Genomic DNA, 22,741 nt, shown 5'->3' on the forward strand with positions numbered 1-22,741 from the left:
AACAATGGACGGGTTGATTTCTCAACAAAATAGGATAAGACTGACTACATTAGTTAGTTAGCTTATTATTTTAATAAATCAAAATGATTATAAAAAATAAAAAAAATATGACATTTTTTTTCTCCCGTTGCAACGCACCGACCCTTTTGCTAGTACAGTACAAAAGAGAGAAGCAGGCCAGGGCCGGGAAACTTGCGAGTGACACGGATTGTTCCTCTTTGGTCCTGGGCTGTCCTCCAGTGGGCCACTTGGGCTCTCCTCGTTTTATTCCTTCTTTGCATTCCCGTGCCAACGCTTGATTCTTAAGCACTCGCCCCCTCCTCTCCACACCCAGAAGACAGAACCCACAAAACCCTACGAGCAAGCCGCCGCCGCCGCCACCGCCACCGCCACCGCCACCGCCTCCCTTTCCGCGGCTACGATCTCCGGCCACCCTCCCACGCCCACCCCCAGCCATGGCCGAGCCCGAGGTGGCGGCCGCCGCAGCCGCGGCCATGGAGACCGAGGCCCCGGATGCGAACCCTAGCCTAAAGAGGGATCGCGAGGAGGGGGACGACCCCGCCGCCGGGGCTGCGGCCGAGGAGGCGGAGGAGGCGCCGGCCAAGAAGGCGAAGGTGGAGGAAGAGGCGAAGAAGGCGGAGGACGTCGCGGCGCAGGGGGAGGAGGAGGGGGCCAAGGGAGAGGAAGGGAAGCCCGTCAAGTTGGGGCCGAAGGAGTTCGCCACGGCCGTGGACATGTTCGACTATTTCTTCGCGCTGCTCCACACGTGGTCGCTGAACCTCGAGTTCAATAAGGTGAGGCCCTCAGGGTTAGGATTTAGTCAATCGCTTGTGCCATGGTGATGTTATTGTTATCGCGCCTCTATTGTGATTTGCTATGCGTACTGGGTTTGTTTGTAATCCAGTTTCGTCTCATGATATTCTAGAGTATTGGCCTTGATACGGTGGTCGCAAGCTGGTAGGTTGATTTGATTAGTCCATGTGGTGCCTGCGCCTGGGTTAGTCAAATTATTTTTTACATCGACTTGCTCCAAGTAATAACTAATTGTACTCGATAAATGCACTGTGAAGGTTAACAGATTTGCGGTTAGTCAAGGTTGGACGAACTGGTTGTAAGTTGGATCTAATCTTATGCCATGATTTGGCCTCACAGCTTCCTGATTTGGCCCATTACCTGTTTAGAGGTTTAGCTATTTGGTTTCTAATGCAAATAGGTATCCTGAAACGTTATTCCCAAAATATAAGTATTTAGTTTACTAGGGCCGTAGCAACCTATTTGTTTGATTTGATTAATTCCAGTGTTCTACTCCCTCCGTCCCAAAATAACTGTCTTAACTTTGTACTAGCTCTAGTACAAATTTGTACTAAGCTTAAGACACTTATTTTGGGACGGAGGGAGTAGTATACTTGATTAAGCAAGCTTGATCTTCTACCTCCTTTTATTTGTGTTTATTATGAATCATATGGTGTTAGATTAAACACCTGGTAATTAAGGGCTTCTTTCTTTGGCTGAATTGTTTGGGTTTCCATACGAGTTCTGTCATTCAGTGGTTTGTGGTTGTTTTTGGTGCATACGTTGATTTATTTTCATGGTGCTCTGCCCCAAGCGTGTGCAAATAGTTTGTCTTTAGCATTCATGCTCAGTGTTTATATCACGATCACAAGTAAATCCAGTCAAGACATTAAACATCTCGTTCCATATGAGTTTTGTCAATGAGTGTATATGTGGTTGTTTTTGGTTCATATGTTGATCGTTTTTCATGGTGCCTTGCCTGAAGTGTATGTAAATAGTTTGTCTTCAGCGTTCATGGTTATGGTTGATATCACAATCACAAGTAGATCCTGTCAAGACATTAAAGTTCATTGGTTTTAATCTGAGTTTTGCTATTGATATGTTATCTATGTTTTCTTTGGTGTATCTTCTTTGCCCACCTTGCACAAATGCACGCACAATGTTCAGTGTTATGTTCCAAAATATTTTAGTCATTTGAATTAAGTATTGCTGTCAATCAGGAGGAGATATAGGCCGTAAGCTGCGTTGTGTTCATCTGATCTGGCAAATCAAGGATTTGGTGTTAATATTGACTTTGTAAAACCAGTGAATATTATTAACTTGCCTTCAAGTTTGCAGTTCCTATGTGGCTAACTGGTTATGCAACACCGGCGAGGGTACCTTTTGCCCTTTCTGTTGGGCATTGTTAGACTTACGAAATCTCTGGGGTATTAGTTTCAGGGTGGTATAAATGAAATGAATTCGACTTACCTTATTGCATAGTGTAATTTGATTTAGAAACTTTGAATTGGCTGGCCCAGATTGTCCTGTGTATTTCATTTATCATTGACCACATTTTAGGACCCTGTTAGCTGATGATTTTAAGTTGCCTTTGATGTTCTGTATGCCCTTCAAGCATTAGTTCTTTTATCCAGATGAAAGTTTGTTATTGCCATCTGCATTGTAACGCATAGAGCACTAAATTGCATTTTACCTTTTATTACAGTACGAGCAGATGGTATTGGAGGACCTGGTGAAGAAAGGCCATGCTGAGTCCACTAAGAAGATTGGATCAGGCGTGGATGCCTTTGAGATCCGCAACCACCCGGTGTGGCAGAGCCGATGTTTCTTCATCCGCAGGGTCGATGGTTCTGCTGATGATTTCAGCTTCCGCAAGTGCGTGGACAACATACTTCCTCTCCCCGAGGACCTGAAGGCTGGCAACAAGAATTCAAATGGCAAGAAGGGTGGCCACTACAAGGGCGGCGGCGGTAGAGGAGGAGGACGAGGCGGCGGCGGCCGTGGTGGAGGTGGCTTCCGTGGCGGTCGCGGCCGGGGCAGGCGGGGCAACTAGGAACCAACAATATTCCCCACAATTTTGGGTGCCCAATGCCAATCCTTGCAGCTGAGGCATTTATCATGAGCTATGCGTGTTTGTTTGCCCGTCCTAGAGACCTGTTATATGTGTACTACTGTGCGACTGATATATGATGATGCTCCTTGAATGCTTTGCCATCATGTTGTTTTTCCACTTTCTGTTATCACTCGAGCTTGCGTGGTAGGGGGCAGGCAGTCAAATTGCTAGAAAGAGTTGCAGTTTTGCTGATGCTATTTGGTCTTGGTCTTGCCCAGCATGCAAAAATGAAGTGGGGTCGGGTTTTTTTGGTCTGCTTAAAAAATAGGTTGCTCCTTTTATTTAAGCGTAGAAAATGATGCGGAGCGGATGGAAGATTCCCCGTCGCGCCCGGCCGCGCCGGTGCTGGTCTTTACGACGACGGCGAGGCGATGATCACCGGAATTGACCGCCGGGTGGCCGCTTTCTCCGGGAAGGAAAAAAGGAATGGATGCTTTCCTCCCCACTTGTGGCATATTTATCCGGCTATGCACTAGCAACGCTAGTGCTGTCTGCTTGTCCGTTGCCTGCCTGCTTATTCATCAGCCACCACTAGGGTACGTACGGGTCGGGCGAATGGGTAGCACTGTCGTTGCTGGATTCTCGGCGGTAGCTTTTCGCTCCAGGGGAATTTACTTTACGTGCCTATCCTCACCCGGTAGCAGCCTTTGCTGGCACCAGTGGTCTGGTCTCCCTCCGGGGCAATGGACTTGTAGTACCTACTCCCTCCGTTACTAAATGTAAGTCTTTAAAAAGATTTCACTAAGGGTCTACATACGGAGCAAAATGAGTGAATCTACACTCTAAAACATGTCTATATACATCCGTATGTAGTTCCTTAATGAAATCTTTATAAAGACTTATATTTAGGAATGGAGGGAGTAGTCAGAGCATGGCTAATAGAGTCGCCCGCTGCTAGCTCTGTACGGATGCCATCTCAGCAGTAGCTTGTGTAAAAGAAATCTCGTGTAGTAAGGCGGGCTTTATACGAGCTGTTGGATAGCCAGAATAATTAATGACAACGTGCAAGAAAAGAATAAAAAACACAGTTGATTGGTTGGTTGGACACAGTGAATCAGAAGCAGCCGGGCTAGCGCCAGCTTCGTGCTGCTCGCTTCTTTCTCTCTCTTGCCTTAACTCTCCTCCAGCTCAGAATTTTGCTGGGGTGGAATCTCTTATAGCCTGTTGAGTGGGACTATTGTGATATATCCCGTGGATCGATAAGGCTAGATGTGTTCGGTGAGAGTAGTGGTATGTTACCTTATCCCGTACTCGATGAGTTCCCTCCAGTGACCGTCGTGAGGTGGTGACGACGGTGGGGAAGGAGAGAGAGATCCGGTAGTGGCGGTGATGGACTTCCCATCGCTTCAGTGCTACCCTCTGGATCGGATTAGGGTTAGGAGTGGGGAACTAGTGGCGGCGGCGAACCTCGTAACTTTTGCCATGGTCCCCACCTCCTCTTTATAGCACTGCGCGATAGGGGCCCACCAGCCTTGCTTGGGCTGGACGCCCCCGATCAGGGCGTGAGTCAAGGTCCAATGGGCCGTTGGGCCCATTGGGAAAGAGATCAATCTAACATTCTCCCCCTTGATCTCATCATATACTTTTACCCGTTTCGTAATAGATCAGTACATAGGACATGTTTCATCGTCACGGCTCAGTTGTCGATGGAATCAGACAGCCACAATGTACCTCTCTGTTTTGAGACAGATTCTTTAACCTTGGGCCCTTTGTTGTCCGGAAATATTAGACTATACCATAAAACCCATGTTGACTGTGTGTTCTCCGAACACACTGGGCGGTAAGCCTTTGATAAGCAGATCTGCAAACACTTGTTTGTTGCTTTTATGCTTCAAGCATTTTCCATAATTCCGGACTTTCTCCTTCACAACACGTAACTCTTTGTCAGTGTGTTTGGCATCAACACTTGACTCGTTGTGACAGGAGCGAAAGAACTTAAAATGGTAATCGTCGTTGTCAACCATTATCCACTCCGGGTACAGGTAGCCTTAACCATGTTGCCTGTCCCTCAGCCTCATATCAAGCTATAACATATCATTGCATCACATTGATGACAATCGTTTCACTCATTTGGAGATTTTCCACACAAAACTCCGAGTATGAAAGTTAGCGACAATTGTGGATTTCGCTATACATTTCACAAGTCCTCCCTTTGTACTCACAAACTTTTGAGAGCACTTATTTCTTTCAGCAGGCCGATATCTTTAACTCCATTCCATTGATTTATCTATGGACTGGACATTGCCAAAACAACCCGGATATATACGTGAACTGTGTCAGGGTAACATCTTGTGCTTCCAACAACTGAAGCATATGATACCATATTGGTTTACAATCTTTTCTTATTAACTTTTGAAACACCATAGTTTCTAGCTCTATTACCCTTGACTATAAGAACAGGCGTAGGTTTTCTCGTATGCATACTTTAGAAATCTTTCTTAGTATGTCCATGCGACATTCCTAATACCCCGTTTTATTCTTTTGAACTCTTAGGACAATAACTTCTTTTCTCCTCCTGCAGTAGATTGACATCACCACTAGCAAGTAGGACATCATCCACATGCATAGGAATTGGGAAACGAATTTCCCATTCTATGACTTTGCATTAATGCAATTGTCCTCTCATTTTCTTTGCACAAAATCTTTCGATTTAAGTCATGTTTTACACCTTTACATATTTCCTTTGGAGTCACATTTGCCTTGTAGACCCTTCATAAAGTCTATGTTAGTGAAATTCAAATGGTGGAGTTTCACTAACATAGACTTTATAGTAATCACAAGTATCTGATTTTCACATTCCTAGAGACCATTAAAATCTCAAGTACTGGCACTTCTTTCATATGGGGTTGTCGTTGCTTTGTCATTGCCAAAAGGCAAATTAATTATATAGTCACCCATTTCCAAAAGGCAATATGTTTTACAGGGACCTGTATCACAAGATCCCTTGTAGAGCTAACAACAGGTGTTGTATAGGTCATACAACATGCTCCCCCAGATTACTCCATCTTCACTGAAGAAATGACGTATCTTTAAACTTTCTTCTTTATGGCACTTTAAGCACCACTGTTGTATTCCTTAGTCTGCTTTCGAAACTATAAAAGATCCGAAAATACAACTTTTTCTTTTCTTTAGGGGTATCATAATGACGGTATTCAAATGACTGTCGTACTCCCCTTGACAATCATATTTTTCATTAATGGATCACTTTAGATGCATAATGTGCATCACATCATCTAAAGTACAGAGGAGTCATGAAATACATTACAATGTATTTCATGTCTCTTTCTCCCCCTCGAAATGTGGCAAGAACTTTTCTGCCACAATTTTGAAACCCATTCATAGCTCTTGTGAAATGAGGAAACTTCGATTATCTAGCTCATTCATCTTATCTCTTCATGTAAAATGAAGTTATAAGTTAACTAGTATGGGAGTACTTTTTCCTCATTTCATTTCAGAAACTCAACAGAGTTCTTTATCATTGTCTCTTTTGCAAGTCACACTTGCATATCATTCTTGTCTTTAGGTTCGTCTGTTACTTTTATCCTTTCTAGATTTAGTGATTGCATAATGACCGTTACACATAAGGTGTACGGTCGATGATAGGAAAGCTTAATAGCTACTCCATACTTTTCTCCCATAGTGGGACACATTAACCGCACATGAGTCATCATAACTTTCTCATGTCATACAGGATAAGGCTTTTGTCAAAATTTCTCCCGCCATACACTGATTGTTGACATAATACAATGTCAACTTACCCGGTTACGCAGGCATTCTTCCCAGACTTTTCCCGCGATGCGGGTAATTCCCTTTAAGGGACATCATAAATGGCATAATTGGCTCTTTTGACTGCATCAAATTCAGAAATAAATCTGAATTATCTTTGACACACATGTTTGATCCGACGTTGGTCAAATTAAACATGCATGTTGCTTGTTTCATTTCAATCATGTTGACTGAAAAAAAGGAGACTCCATCATAGAGAGTACTTGAAAGACATTCGTCAACCAAGACTCTCAATGATCTATCTCTTTTCTTTTCTTGAATTAATATCCAAGAATTCTTTTCTTTTGAAGCCATTCTTTAGAGATAATTTATTCCCTCAAGTTATGACCTTTCTTTTCCAACTTTCGGGTCACTAGTACCCAAATATTCTCTTTCATGAGTGAAAGCTTGAATAACTTTTAGTCTGAGAAAACTTAGCCAATAAACAACGGTAATGAGCATAAAAATAACCCTACGTTGGTCTGATTAAAATCGTGCACATTAAACCTTTTAAAACTTTTTGGAATATTCTAAAACACCGTTGTGGCAGAATTAGAATAAAACATCATTCTTCTGCATTAATTCCATATCACCCTTGGGCAGAAATGGAAATAATGCATATAACTCATAAACAATGTGATGATAGTATTTCTATTGAGCAACTTTGCTAAGAAATAATCATCATCATCATTAACCATATGCATTTATTTATCTACTTTGATACAAAATTTATCAGAGATTTCAGCTTTAAACATAAGATGACTCATACAATTATAGTATTGTTATCATCAACGTTGGTCAGAAAATAACAATACCATATTTAACTTTAAAACAAACATCATTCTATTGTCATAGCGGAAACTGTTTGAATCCTATTTCACCCACAAGGGAAAAACTTTGCTAATAAGTTCTTCCAATTAAATTTTCCCGTTGGTTTCAATTTAATTGGAGGACTAAACCTTTTTACTTTGCAGCGGAAAAACGTGAATATAAAAATTCATGCACCTTTACAGAAAAATATTCTGTTAAAATTAAAAATTCATGAACTTTATAATCCTTTTTTATAAAGTCCATGAACTTTTATTTTTCTGAAAATATTTCTTTTATTTTCAGAACCTTTTATTTTTCTTTTCAGAAAAATCATGTTACTATTACAGAAAATATTCTGTCATAATTAACAAATTCATAAACTTTATAGTCCCTTTTATAAAATCCATGAACTTTTCTTTTTCTGAAAAACATATTTTATTTCCAGAACCTTTTATTTTTCTTTTTAAAAAAATCAACATTGCTTTTACAGAAATCTCGAACATTTTAATTCCTCTTTTCTAAACATATTTTCGTAGGAAAAAAAATGCTTAGAGGAGGCTTTTGTTTATGCCTTAAATAAACAGAAAGTAAATCTGCTTAAAATAAAAAGGAAAGTGGACGGCCTGAGGCCTTTTCCCTCTTTCGGACCGAAGAGGGCCACCTCCCCTTCGGCCCCCAGCCAGTGTAGCTGTGGGTTGCCTGGGCCTGCTCAGATTCGGCCCAACAGGCCCGACAGAACTAGGGTTTCTGCTGCGGGCGATCTAAGCCGTCCATTCTCATCCAACGGTCCCCCGTGGGGATTGGACAGGCTAAGAGAGTCAGCCCGAGCCGGGTCTGAACCCTAGCATCCATTCCTCCCCAGCGCCGCTCAGTGTCATGTCTTCTCTCGAGATCTGCTCCCGCATGCCCCTCGCGCGGCTACCGCGTTGCCAGGGAGCCTTCTCTGCGGCCAGCGCGGCCAGCACCTTCATCCCCGCGACGCGGGCCACCCAGCGCCCCTGCATCCCCGCTGCTGCTCGTTCAAGAGCAGCCCGCGACGGCCGGGACTCCTTCCTCGTGCGGTGGCTGCGATGCCCCGCCGAAGGTGCTCGAGCTGGCCGCCAGCAGCGGTGACCAAGGGTCCCGCGCCGCGCGCCCTACAGAGGCGAGCCCCTCCTTTTCCTTTTCCGACTCGATCCCGGGTTGCTTGCGGTGACCGAGGTTTTCCCTCGCGCCGGCGGCATCCAAGCCCCGCCGAGGAGGTTCTCTGGATCCCCGCGTTGCACCTCTCGTGAGCATCAACCCGCAGCCGTGATGGCCTTCTTGCGCAGCGCACCTCCTCTGCCTATCTTGCCGGTGAGTGCGAGCACTTGTAGTGAACGCACCGCTGTCAAGATGGAGTGGTGGTGGTGCCATTCGTTGTGGCCTTTGTGTCGTCAGACTGTGACCTTTGCGCCGTTGCCTCCCCTTCGCCGGTGGCGCATTTCCGTTAGCGGAAGCGCGCCGCCGTCGAACGGCGTGGTTTCGGTGCTCTTTGCCTAGTTTAGGGTGTATAACTGTGGTTGTGGCCTTCGCGCCTTTTCACCTTTTGCGCCGTTGCCTCCCCTTCGCCGGTGGCGCGTTTCCCTTAGCGGAAGCGCGCCGCCGTCGAAGGGCGTGGTCGCGATGCATGTACTTTGCCCCCGGAGGGGTGGCTTTTCTTTGCTTTGCATGTTCCCCTCTTTTTTTTTCCGGATCCAATCCGATTCCTTTGTTTGTTTTTTTTTTGGATCTAATTAGATCCATACTTTGCCTCCGAGGAGGTGGGTTCTTCTTCCCCACACCTCGGCTTGCTGATGCGTGTGGGGATCGAGAGGAACAGGCGCGGCCGAGGCGGTGCTCTTTGCTGGAGAGGACTCCGGTGAAGCCTTTTTCCTTCTTAGAACTTTGCCCTTCTCGGGTTCATATCGGGGATGGGGAAATCTTTTCTTGTACATGTTTCAACTGAAACTCATCTAAAGCCTCGTGGCTCATGATACCATTGATAGATCCCGTGGATCGACAAGGCTAGATGTGTTCGGTGAGAGTAGTGGTATGTTACCTTATCCCGTACTCGATGAGTTCCCTCCGGTGACCGTCGTGAGGTGGTGACGACGGTGGAGAAGGAGAGAGAGATCCGGTAGTGGCGGTGATGGACTTCCCATCGCTTCAGTGCTACCCTGTGGATCGGATTAGGGTTAGGAGTGGGGAACTAGTGGCGGCGGCGAACCTCGTAACTTTTGCCATGGTCTCCACCTCCTCTTTATAGCACTGCGCGATAGAGGTCCACCAGCCTTGTTTGGGCTGGACGCCCCCGATCAGGACGTTGAGAAAGAGATGAATCTAACATATTGTACTTGCTCTCAGTCCGGGTTTACAGTTATGGTTAATGAAAGTGAGCTCCTGGTGCGCGTAGGAAGAAGATAATATGCCCATGTGGTATATCCTAGGAGTATATGCTAATCGAATCAGACGTAGCAACTGGGTTTGCTCGGTGCTTTAGGGGTGGAAAAGTAAGTCTAGATGCGCACGAACGGTGCGTGTGCGTGTGCGTGTGTGTGTGTGGATAAGACCGTAAGATCCACATCCAGCTGCTGCTATTGGTCTTTTCTGCTGAAATCAGCATACGACGTTGTCGCCGTCTCGCGGAGCCTTGGACGCGTCATGGCCAAGGCTGCTCGGCGTGCTCCCTAGCTCGTCATCCGTTTGTTGCTAGATACGACCGTGTCATGGCAGTACGTGGCAAGAGCCATGCTTAAAATTAGAGAACATTCGGCGACGGTAACCTTTTTTTTTTAAGGGGAAGAAAATATTCTCATTTCTCAAGGTGGCCTTTCAGCCGTAGCCAATTTCACAAGAAAGTCAGGACCTCGGGCAAACCAGGAGGCCGCGTCCGTCACCTCATGACACGCGTCCTTCGTCAAACGCGTTTGTACAACACATGCTATGTTTCAGAAATATATATCATGTTGTAATGGTCTATAATAAAATTATATTTTACAACAAAAATATGTACAATAAAAAAAATCATAACAAGACCTTAGTTGGAAAAAAAATATCGCAACAAAACTTCAATTGCAACAAAATCTATATTTCAAAAAAATAATCCGCGACAAGACCTATGTTGCGTTAATAGGGACGCACTCGGTTCGCTCGATTTGAGGAATCTAACGGCTTGCGATCCGACTGTTCTTTTAAAAAGATCCGTCGGCGGACGTGTAGCACTCTCCTTCGATAAAAGGGTTCATTTGATGTTCGTTTTCAAAGGCATGCTAACTTGATTTGCATTTGGATTCAGATTTGCTATTTTGTTTTGCATGCAAATTAGTTTCTTGGAAACTTCGCTAATACCAAAATAAAACGCCTCACTTTATGAATAAAAGCAAAGAAAACTCCCTATTCGTAAGACAAGTTATTTTTAAAAAGATTTTTTTAAAATATTTATGAAGAGGAGTGGAAGGAACTACGAGGGACATGATGTATCACCACATGTTATCTTTGGTCTTTATGAGTATAGGACATGACGCCCATTACCATCCAACTCCTTTTTTTTAGAGTACACATACTGCGTACCACATTATTTTTTATAAAAGGCAACAATATACTTACAAGAAAACCTGTCTACAGTGTAATTGATGCAACGGATCAACATCAAACCCCAAAGCTAAACAAGGCTACTCTCTCACAAGACTATCTAAGCACACTGCTCCGGCATCCTTCCAAGGCTTGAGCTCGTTTCGAATGTGAACCGTGAGGACTGAGATGGCCCGCTGCTGCTCCATGTTTCAGAAGACCCTGCATTACGATGTTTAAAAAAAATCCATATAATTACAATGGCCATCGAATCAAATCAAAAACTCTCAAAATTCTCTTTGGTATAGGTTTTCTTGGCCTCAACCACCACTCTTCAAGACAACCACTCATTGTCAGGACCGCATCCTAAGGCCCTGTTTGAAATCACTCAGATTATGATAATTCAGTTTTTATAATCTATACTGTCTCCAAACAGAACAAATTATGTTTTAAATTATTAAAACTAGATGGACATATTATTAAAAACCCATAATATACTCTACCCCAAATAAAACCAGATTATGCATTGGTAATGATCCATTATCCTTCTAAAGTTGGAGGTAATTTCTAATTTCTACCACCAACACCCTCCTTCTTTTTTCTCCTCAGCGTGCGCACAAGACAAACAGGTCATTATACAATGTAAAAATCTGGATTACAGTTTATATAATCTGATCTTCAAACATGACCATCTAAATTATGTTTCTAAACCCGATTGTATAATCTATCTTCATAATTTAGATTATCATAATTTATTGTGGTTTCAAACAAGGCCTAAGTCTAGAGCTCCATGAAGCATTTGTACGGAAGATCACTTGCATTCACACATTGCGTAAGTATGCAATCCACCTTGTCCTCCTAATCGCTGCAAATAAAGCAAGGCGAAGTGGTATGTTGCAAGCCATGTCGCTACAGATAAATATATTTAAAGTAGAGTAAGGAAAATTGGTACACTACAATATATTAAGAAATGAATACAAGATCATGTATGTGGATATTTTGGTTGGGATATGGGTTGGATAATAAAACTTGCTAACCTCATCTTGTCATGCATATAAATATAAGTTTATGTATTTGTTGAGAAAAACTTGCCTGGCATATCCTTTTGTATTGTACATCTAGCACTTGATACTCGTGTGGCTATATATTTTTGCGGTGAATGATTTTAAACTAAAATGTGCGACTAAAACATGACATATAGTGCAACGGGGAGAAATATATTCTATCTTAAATGTTAAGAAATCACAAGACAAACATATTATTATCTGATTTTTCTTCTTCTTCAATTTATCAAAATCTCATGTGTAATATGTCACTTTTTTTTTGGAAAACAACATGTCACCTTTTGCCCCAAAAGAATGTAAGTATGCGTATATAATACTCCCTCCGTTTCTAAATATAAGTCTTTAAAGATATTTCATTAGTGGACTACATATGGATGTATATAGACATATTTTAAAGTGTAGATTCACTCATTTTACTCCGTATGTAGACCCCTAATGAAATATCTTAAAAGACTTATATTTAGAAACGGAGGGAGTACATGTAATAAGGCCTCACATCTCATGTTCCAAAAATTGACTTAAATGCCCACATGACCTAGCATGTTGCGTGTGAGAGAGTGTATTAAAGAGGAGACATCGTTTGCGTCTCAGATCATAATGCACGACAACTATCGCTGTTTCTTTTGCAAAAAGCAAGTGCAATAGTACAATTCTTTTCCTCGGTCACCTCGGCGTTTGACGTTTGAGGGGTAGCGGCGTAAATTCATGTTGCGTTCACGTACATGCCAATGTTTTTCTCGTGAGGAGGGTGTGTATGCTAGTACGGCGTAGCACATTTGATTTCATTGTCATGTACTCCCTCCATTCCTAAATATAATACTGTACCTTTTGAAGATTGCACTATAAACTACATACGGATGTACATAGACATATTTTAGAGTATAGATTCATTCATTTTGCTTCGTATGTAGTCTTCTAGTGAAATCCCTAAAATGTCTTATATTTTGGAACGGAGGGAGTAGCACATTTGATTTCATTGTCATCAGTGAATTATACTACTCCTCCATCACAGTTTATAAAGTGTGTATGTGTATCTAGATCGTCAATTTAACTTATATAAAATATATTATTTAACATAAAAATTATATCATTAAAAAATAAAATATCTAAAGTTTATAATGGTATATTTTTTATAATATATGTTTTTTTATTAAGTTGATCAAATTGACGACTTATATGCACGTGTCGGACTTATAAGCTGAAACAGATGAAGTACTAGGCCGTCCATCTTAAACGAAGGACCTGTACTGTATGTGTTCTGCAAAGGAAAACGGAAAGGTAGAGAGAGCGCACCCCAAGCAGCAAACACGGAAATTAAAATTAACCAAACTCAATCAAAAAAAGGGAAAAGAGGAAAAAAAATTACACGATTTCTGCGCCCTCCTCTTCGGCGTCTTGGCTACTCTCCGCCAGCGGAGCCCCAACACGACCAACCCTCCCCGCCGGCGCCGCCTCGCGCAGGCGCGGGCGATGTACAAGCTCGGCGGCGGCCGTGGCGCCGGGCGCGGCGGCGGCGGCGGCGCCAAGCGCCCGCCCGCGTCCCATGGCCGCGGCCGGGGCGCCTCCTCCTCCTCCATGGGCAAGGGCCCGCCTCCCCGCGGCCGCGCCGCCCTCGCCGCCGCCGCCGCGGCCTCCGCGGCGGCGGCCGCCCAGGCAGCGGGGCGAGAAGAGTCCTTCAGCCTCGAGTCCAGCGGCCCGCCCGCCTTCGCCGCAATCATAAGGCTCACCCCCGACCTCGTCGACGAGATCCGGCGGGCGGAGGAGGCCGGTGGCGGCGCCCGCATCATGTTCAACTCCAGCATCAACCCCGCGGAGAACGTGAGCTCGCCCTCTCCCTCCCTCCCTCCGCCGTTTAATTTTTCTTCTTCTTTTCTTTTCCCTTTTGAGTCGGTTCCGAAGTTTAACCTAACCAGTTTGGATGTTCTACGCATTACGGTTGTTTGGTCGACAGCGCCCCTCTCTGTTTTTCTCCCCTCCGTGTCGCTGTTCCTGGGTCTGGGCTAGGTTGATAGGTTCATTGTATGATTTGGTTTTGCATTCAGATTGCTCGAATTTACTACCTAGTACTTGAACTTTGAACGGTTATCGCGTATTGATATCTTAGCTCGGCTCATGTTAGAGTTGCAATTTTTCATTTGTCACCGCGTGTGATTTTTCCGCTCCGGTGCTCCGGTTCTTAGAGGACGATCTTTTAATCGAATCCTTTCAGTATGTGGTCCGGACGAGTCTGATTTGGCTCAAGACTGCCTGCTCATTGTTGAGTAGAGTTCATGTTGTAGTTTATCCAAATTACTTGTGCAATTCGCATTTCGTTTTGATATGCTGGAGGGAAATGGTCTGTTACGTTCTCATTGGAGGCTTCAGTTCAGTTGTCTGGCTGGGGATTAGTTTGGTGACTTCGGGCATGGGCTCTTAAGTTTTTACATGCATTTTCTTTCCTGCCTAATATGATTGTACTTAGCCTTTATGTACAGTGGGAGCAAGTGCATTGTTTGTTTGATGATTCTTTTGTGTAGTCCGAGCAGCATAGTCGAAGTGACATACAATCTGATCTGAAGCTGTTGAAATTTAACTGTCCCTCCATAGTATATAACATATATATATTTTTTTTTTGCAAAACAATCAACTACCTATAATTTTATTATTTTGTGCAGTGCAGTGGGTTCTTGGGTTGGCACATTCTTTGCTGCAAGCTTAAGATTAGTTTGGTTTCTTATGTTGTTTATGATCGTTAAAAGTTTTCCTTCCAGTAACGATCCAAACTTTAGATTCCAAGTTCATGAGGCCCATTTGAACAATTTAGTTGAAAACGGTTGCTGGAATTTTTAGTGCTGGTGATCTCTTCAAATCTTAAAATTAATTATACACAATCAACTGTTTTATGAGATGCATAAACTGCAAGCTGGTTAAAAAAAGAGGAAAATAGCAGCTAGCTGGTATTTTGGGTATGTGATTCTTATGTTTGTACATTACATGTCAAATCTACTGAAACTGAACTCTTATGTCCGGCTGGTTATGTCTGTGGATGCTAGTTGTACTATTTTGTTTTGTTTGTAGAATAAATATCACTTCCATAACATGTTGCTTTGACACCACTAAATATTCTGGTGTATCTACTGTAGCATGTTTGTTTTGTTAAGTGATAAGCTTACTAGAGATATATTTGTGTATTTGCGCTTTACATGTGTATGTAACTTACTTCTTATAGTGTCCAATAGATATAATTGCTTGGTATTCATGATTGCTTCGTATGTGGTTTGATGCGAAAATACATACATGTTTTACGTACATACGAACAGAACAGTATGATCTGTATTCAAGTATCCACTGATGTAACTTTCTGTTGTTTAAGTAATAAGTGATACCAGTACCGTGGTACTTGTGCACTGGAGTAGCTTGTACCTACTGGTTTTATAACCGATATGTCTTACTTTGAAAGAAATAGTACCCGTGGTTTTCGGTATCATGCAAAGCCTGTGCAACTTGGGAATTACTCTTGTACATTTGACTTGTTTCACTGAAGGCTCTTTTCTTGGACTAGGTTATCGATGTTGATGGCAAAGAATTCAATTTTGCATGGGCATCCGAACGTGGTGAGTTATGTGATATTTACGAAGAACAGCAGAGCGGAGAGGGTGGAAATGGCTTGCTTGTGGAACGTGGATCTGCTTGGCGCAAGGTGACTGTGGACCGCACTTTGGATGAATCGGCAAAGAACCTTGTGAAAGCACGCTCAGAGGAGGCTGAACGTCTCGCAAAATCTCGAAAGTTTGTCTGCTTTCCCTGATCCATAATTCTCTTGATCACCGATTAATCATCATCCTGATTTATAGGGTTCTTACGTCTCTTCTAAGTGCCGCATACAAGTCCAATTTTCTACTTATGCATCCTTGTTTAATTGTCTGTTGCCTAGATCAATTGTGCTGGACCCTGGGAATCCATCTGTCAGGAATCAGGCCAAGTCAATGGTTGCAGCCGGAGAAGGTTTGAACTTTGATAGCTTGTTTTGTTTTTCTTGAACGAGTTCATTATTCATGCGTCCATAGTAGAAATGTGTGCTGTGCTCAGTTTTTCTATGTGCAATCTAAATGCTGGTTTTGAGTTTGATTAGTGCCTAAAGTTTGCTAAACTGTATAACGGCTAAAGTTCGTAAGAGATTGTATAATTTATTGTTGTTATCTCTTCCAGGTAATATGCGGAGGGGGAAATGGAACCAAAAGAAGGACAATTTCAATAAGAAGCAAGGTTTCAATTACTGTCTGATCTTCTCTTTGTAGTACTTTATTCTTTCTATGTAGATACATGTCCTACTATTCAACCACTAAAAAACCCTGCATTGCCACATTCCTAACTTTGTTTTTGTGGGTCTACTCCAGCTACTGTCATTCCAACCAAATCAATTTCTAAAGTAAAGCTGCCTAACAGTATTCCCAAAGGAAATATCTCGACTTCACCTGCACCTTCTCCTGAGCAACCTGGACCAAGCCTTCCTTCATTTCTTTTTGAGTCAGATGCAAATAATGAAGTCATAGTACCTTTTGATTTGAACAAAGAGGAGAACAGTAAATTTGAGAAAGCAACGCCAAATAGGATCTCTCGAGGACTAAATCACAGGGCAAGTTCTGTTTCTGCAAGTGTTGATGATAATACAACTGATGTGCGAAGCCTGCTGATATCTATACTCTCAGAAAATCCAAAGGGAATGAATTTAAAGGTAATCCCCTCCCCCTCCCCTGTAGCATGTGCAAATATGAATAGGAATTCAGAAGTTTTAAAATGAACTATATGATGTACTGTGGTATCATCCATAGTTGGCTTGATCATATGCTACAAATGCGGTTCATGATCTTAGATGCCTTTGTTCTTGTCATTCGGTTAGTTGCCTGACTCCCCGAGGCTTACTCCACAAGCAATTTCCTGATGTTTCTCTTCACGACATGTTGTGAAATATATGTAGGCCTTGGAGAAAGCTGTTGCAGATGCAATTCCAAATGCTTCAAAGAAAATAGAGCATATCGTTAAGAATGTGAGTAACAAACATTATCCACCGCCTTTTTTCTCGGTAAGGAGAGTTGTGATGCACACTTAACATATTTTTATTTATCCAGGTTGCAGATTACCAATCATCAGGGAGGTATTTGCTGAAACCTGAACTGGAAGTAGAAAACTCTAATCATGCATCTGGCAGTGGAAGGTACTGTTTTTCTCCGACAAGTTCAATTCCGTACTTCTTGTTTAACTGGGTATTCCCTTCATGATGCTCTCTCCGTAGTTTTGTGTATACTCCGTAGTTATTTTCTGCATGTTTGCTACTTCTGCCCACAAGCACCTCAGCATCCAACTGATGCATCTAACAGGACTATCGATGAGAACATTGAAGAAATTGCTCCAAGCTTAAGGATAGATGATCCTGATATATTTGAGAAGATTGAAATTGGGGGCTCCCCGGTTTCAGCTGCAGGAGACGAAAAGGTCCATGACAGTGATGCTAAAGCAGGTACCTCTAGTGAGAGTGGAAGTGATAGTGACAGCGACAGTGACAGTAGTGGCAGTGGAAGTGATAGTGGGAGTCAGAGTAGAAGTGCTGGAAGCGGAAGTGGGAGCAGCAGCGACAGCGATAGTGATGCTTCATCAAGCAGCAAGGAAGGATCTGATGCATTTGTGGATATTACAAGTGATGATAACAAGCCAGATACAGCATGTAGGAAAGTAGCAGATGAACTGAAGTTGTCTTCCTCACCAGTAGATTTTCCAGCATTTGATGGTGATGATGAGCAAATTGATATTGGAACAAATCTGGATTATAAGAGTGCATCATCACACATTGATCTGAATAATTTGAATGTCGACAACGATGAGCCGGCATATGCTGGTACAGCAACTGAGAAATTCGGTGCAAGCAATGTAGACATGCCATCAGAATTTCCAGGAAGAGAAAACATGGTGAGTACCAGGTTAGATCAAAGTATAGTTGATGGCAAGTATCCTGCGAGTAATAAAATATCTTATGAGGATAATCATTTTGATGACCCCTTAGCAGCGAGTAGTGAGAACTTACCTAATGAAGAAGCTATTCAGTTCACGGAGCAGCATGATAGCAGAAGAAATTCAGCCTCAAAGGATGGAACAAACCATGCGCCCACAAGAATATCAGAGAAAGGTGCCAAACCCACGTTGAAAAGGTTTCCTGGTAATGAGAATGCTATTACAAAGCCAGAAAGTGCCAAAAAGGCCAAGGTTGACACTGCCTATCCAGGAGCTACTGGTTCTTTATCAGCGCAGAGACAGAACTTACCTCCTGATAAGCATCTCAATGAGAGGTCAGGCATGGAGACAGGGAATGTTGGATGGGACACACATACTGATCTACAGGTGCAAGATAGTAGTCCTATGAAAGGAAGGCCTGTGACTCCTGGAGATCTACAAAAGATAAATCAGGGTCAAAATGTGCCCATCCCAACAATTCACTCTGAGGGAAAACAAGAAAAGATCACGAAAACAAGCTCTAAGAAGAAATTAGATAAGGTGCAGAAACCTTTGAATAGTATGGATGGTAGCCTTGGGAATGTCAATTTTGACGACACTGATGATTCTGCTGCAAGAAAAAGGGGTAGGCATGGGGGATCTTCTCTTGATGGGAAAAAGCACAAGCGCTCAAAGGATCCTAATATTGATGCAAATCCCATGAATTTGACCAAAGGTGTCAAAGGAAATGTTAACCATAACATGATGATGCCTCTCCCTGAATGCACTGAGACTAATGGCAAGCCACCAATTTTGCAAAGAAACAGTGCTGAGAAATCATCTCCAAAAAAGGTGCTCCAGAGAGAGCATTCTGATCTCGAGTTGGGTGAACTTCGTGAGGGTCCTTTGGAAAATGACAACGGGAGGACAAGGAAACAATTTGAGAGGAATAGTTCTTCTAAGTCGCTTGATGGTAAAGCAACTAATGTAGATAATTTCTATCCCAGTATGAATAGCAGGAAGGTTGCTCTATCTGCTTCCCATGATCAGAGGAGACCATCACCACAAGAATTAAATACTCGTGGTAATATAAACCTGGAAGGATTCCCAAGGAAGACCGCCGGATACGACTTTGATAATAACAGGTCTCAGCATAGAGGAAATGTTTCACAGGGTCGACAGTTGCCAAGGACTGATGATTCAGATTCAGAGAACATATTATATCCAGATAGGTCAATGGAGAAAACAGGCAAAAGAGAAACAAAAATGACACAGGGTGGAATGCTAGATCATGTAGATTCGAAGAAGACTACTCCCAAGCTTCCTCAGAATGGTACCAAGAATGGCATTGAGTCTAGAACACGAAAATCAATGTCCCCTGCAGAAAATGAGGAAAGAAGTAGGAATACCTCTTTGATAGAGACTGAGACAGGTAGGAAGAGAAGAGACAGTTCTTCGGAAGAAGACAATCTATTCTTTAAGAAGTACGATAAAGCTAAGCCAGAACTGAAAGGTCCAATAAAAGATTTCTCACAGTAAGTGACAATATAGTTGATACGTTTTTATGCCCTTTTGAAGTATTTCTGCTAGTGCATTTAATTTGTTTGGCTTGTTTGCACGCTCGTCACCAAGATTTACATTGCCCTCTCGTGAAAATGTTTGATTAAATCTGAATTTTCCTTGAGATTTTCAGCCGATACTAGAAATTATTTTCTGCTCGAACACACACACACACACACACACTTGTGTATGGTCCCAAAATATAAGGCGTATTTTGTTTTGCCACAGCAAGGCTTTGAACAACAATCACTTTATGTATCAATTAATATATTAATTATGTGATACAAAATCGGAGTAATTTAATAAGTGTTTTGTAATGATTTTTCTTTCATCTACAAGATCAAACTAAATAGCAGAATAAGGTCAGATAAGTAATGTTTAACAAATTGGGATTTTAAGGACCTTTTTTTAATCGGTACTGTAGTAGCTCTTTGGTTAGGTATTGGAGCAACATTGCCCATTGATAAATCGTCAACTTTTAAGTCTTTTTTATACATTTTTTGATTCATTCAACCATGAAGTAGCATAGGTATCTAGGAAATAGTTACTTCCAAGTGAATCTTCCCTAGATACCTAAATTCCATTTTATTGTGATCCATTTTGCTAAAATATAGATTGTACCAAAGATGCAAAATTCTTTTCTTTTCCCTTTTTATTCTAACTCGAAATATTGCAATGGATTTAAAACGAGAGTTTATTCTTAAGTAAATCAATCATTTTCATGTCACATAAATTATATACCAATAGAGAATTATTGATCAAGCACTTGTCATAAAGCGACAAAATAAGTCTTATATTTTGGGACAAAGTTATGGAGGGATTACAGTTTACCTCTGGGGTAGCTTCTGTGTCTCGGAATCCAATAATAATAACATTACCACTACCACACTTGCCACAAATATAGGTCAGTCATACAGAAGCGTAACACAGCATCATAATTGGTAAGAGATTCAAGACACAACTATTCCTTGAGAAATGGACCACACATAGGCAATTACTCAATGGCTAGTATCTCTTCGTTGTAGTCTTACTTCTTGTTCATGCATGCAACTAACTGATTATATCCATTTTCAGATACGAAGATTATTTGCAGGAGTACAATGAGAAATATAAGGTGTACTCTTACTTGAACAGTCAGATAGAGAAAACACAGTATGTGCTAACCTGAATTTTCCTTCTAAAATTCCCCTTTGTACTCTTTTTGTTCTTCACAGTTCATGTTCTATTTTCTCCTATAACTAGCATGCTTGTTATGCAGGTCTGAGTTCCTAAAGGTTCAGGAGGATCTCAATGTTGCTAAAGAAAGAGATAAGGATAAGTACTATAACATGGTTGAAAGACTCAGAGAGATGTACCATGAATCGGGCACAGTATGTTTTTTTCCTGCCTTTTTCTTCATTGATTAAACATGAGTATACATGACTTTTTACAGTTTACCGATAACCTGTGCTTTGGGTGGGTGGGTGGGGGAATCAAGATCTTGGCATTCTCTGCATTTCTTCATTATTTCTTACTGAGGACATTATCTTCTGCAGAGGCATAAATTAATGAAGAAGGTCTTCGTATTGCTTCATGAAGAACTGCAGGTGTGTAATATGATCTTTGAGTATGCTTTTTGGTAGTTGACTCCAGTTAATTTCATTATCATTTGAGTTGACCTCCATGTGTCTTGTTTCACTGGGGTTTGTGGCATGTATTTTGATGCTCTTGGTTCATTAATTCTCCAGAGTACCAAGCAAAGGATTAACGACTTCGCAAAGGCCTATTCGAACGAATAATGTGTCCGCCCTCATATCATGTGAGTGATTTTGAAGTAATCTTTTGCCTGAAGTACATTGAAACATCTTACAGATGACAACTGTTTGCATTACTGACATGACTCTTTACTCATGCATTGTAGGGCATTTGCAACTGCTTTTCAGAGGCTGTTACCCAGCATCTACTCTGAAAAATGTCGGGAACCTCGGCTTCATGCTTGCCTTTCTTACAAAGCAGTCCCTGGCTTGAACATTCAGCTCAAGACATTCATCAGGCGACAGAAAGCAGTCTCATCAATTGTTCTGCTGAATTTCTTAGTGATCACAGCAGCGGCGATCGAGGGTGATGCGGTGCAAGCAGTAAAACCAACGCCTCCACACGTGACATGTTGAAGGCGAAACTTACGGAACAGAGGTACTGTTGAAGGCGGGTTTACAACATCAATTTTGCAGGCAGGTAGATAGGAACTGTGCCGGGACGGGGTTTCCCCTTTGTAGATTTTTTCCTTCTTTCTTTCTTTCAGTGAGATCCCTCCCAGTCCTGGCTTTTGTATCAATGTGATAAACTCAATTCTGTTTCACCTTGTACATAATCTGTAGACCAAACTAGAGTAGTATTTGATGGAGGTGGGGGTAATCACGGTGTACTCCTCACGTAACGTGTTGATCAGTGAAGCTGTTGAAGTATGTTAACATGCGAGGCAACGAGCTTGTCAAAACTATTTATCTTTGGTCCGTTATTTACTCTATTGTAGATGTTGATTAGCGTGTGTGATTGTTTTTAGAACTATGATGTACTCCGGAGAGGAAAATATAATACCTAAACTACCAGATCAATATCATTAGATTCACCATGCAACTCTCATATTTTATTTATTTGATATTGAAGATGTTAATAATGGCTTTTACAATCTTGGGCAGCTGTAGAAATGTTGGAAGTTTTGAGATATTAATACACCTTATGAAGTACGTTTATTAACTATGTAAAAAACCCACAAAAAATCAGAATACATACACCAAGTACAAATATCCTAATAAACTCTAAAATTATAAAGACTATACGGAGCACAAAGTCAATAGTAACTTCGTCGTTCGTATTTTGATATCTCCACCAGCTTCATCCACAACTACACCAACATCGTCAGAAACCCGTAGGAGAGAAGCACACCAATGAAGGCCAAAGAACAGCGACCGAATCAGGCGCCGCTGGCCGCGAGAGCAGCGGCCCCTGTCCACCCGCAGCTACCCGCCCACATCGGACCAAGCTGCCATGAGCCAACATGTCTGAACCACCACCACGTCGGAGCCTCCACCACGCCGAAACGAAGTAGAAGCAACCAACCCAC

At 42.2% G+C, this 22,741-nt stretch overlaps 2 protein-coding genes across 2 annotated transcripts; both read left to right on the forward strand.

Moving 5' to 3' along the window:
• The first annotated feature begins 310 nt into the window (after positions 1 to 310).
• Positions 311 to 3,009, forward strand: LOC123449656 (protein EMBRYO DEFECTIVE 514). The gene is made up of 2 exons (XM_045126946.1): positions 311 to 794; positions 2,498 to 3,009. Exons 1-2 carry the CDS (start codon positions 456 to 458, stop codon positions 2,843 to 2,845), a joined length of 687 nt encoding a protein of 228 aa, XP_044982881.1. The 5' UTR covers positions 311 to 455; the 3' UTR covers positions 2,846 to 3,009.
• A 10,476-nt stretch (positions 3,010 to 13,485) lies between these two features.
• Positions 13,486 to 22,117, forward strand: LOC123449657 (dentin sialophosphoprotein). The gene is made up of 13 exons (XM_045126947.1): positions 13,486 to 13,932; positions 15,656 to 15,882; positions 16,028 to 16,098; positions 16,303 to 16,359; positions 16,491 to 16,828; positions 17,072 to 17,140; positions 17,223 to 17,308; positions 17,472 to 19,613; positions 20,713 to 20,790; positions 20,897 to 21,008; positions 21,174 to 21,224; positions 21,366 to 21,436; positions 21,539 to 22,117. The coding sequence occupies exons 1-12, from the start codon at positions 13,585 to 13,587 to the stop codon at positions 21,414 to 21,416; spliced, it is 3,630 nt and encodes a 1,209-aa protein (XP_044982882.1). The 5' UTR covers positions 13,486 to 13,584; the 3' UTR covers positions 21,417 to 21,436; positions 21,539 to 22,117.
• The last annotated feature ends 624 nt before the right edge of the window (positions 22,118 to 22,741 follow it).

The sequence above is a fragment of the Hordeum vulgare genome, chromosome 4H (assembly GCF_904849725.1).
Source record: "Hordeum vulgare subsp. vulgare chromosome 4H, MorexV3_pseudomolecules_assembly, whole genome shotgun sequence".
In the NCBI taxonomy this organism is placed as follows: Eukaryota; Viridiplantae; Streptophyta; class Magnoliopsida; order Poales; family Poaceae; genus Hordeum; species Hordeum vulgare.

Excerpts from the sequence above, each read along its gene's own strand:
- LOC123449657 (XM_045126947.1), top strand. The coding sequence starts at position 13,585 with ATGTACAAGCTCGGCGGCGGCCGTGGCGCCGGGCGCGGCGGCGGCGGC. Across the intron at positions 16,360-16,490 it reads CAATTTCAATAAGAAGCAAG|CTACTGTCATTCCAACCAAA; the intron begins GTTTCAATTACT and ends GGTCTACTCCAG. Across the intron at positions 17,141-17,222 it reads TAGAGCATATCGTTAAGAAT|GTTGCAGATTACCAATCATC; the intron begins GTGAGTAACAAA and ends TTATTTATCCAG.
- LOC123449656 (XM_045126946.1), top strand. The coding sequence starts at position 456 with ATGGCCGAGCCCGAGGTGGCGGCCGCCGCAGCCGCGGCCATGGAGACC. Across the intron at positions 795-2,497 it reads TGAACCTCGAGTTCAATAAG|TACGAGCAGATGGTATTGGA; the intron begins GTGAGGCCCTCA and ends CTTTTATTACAG.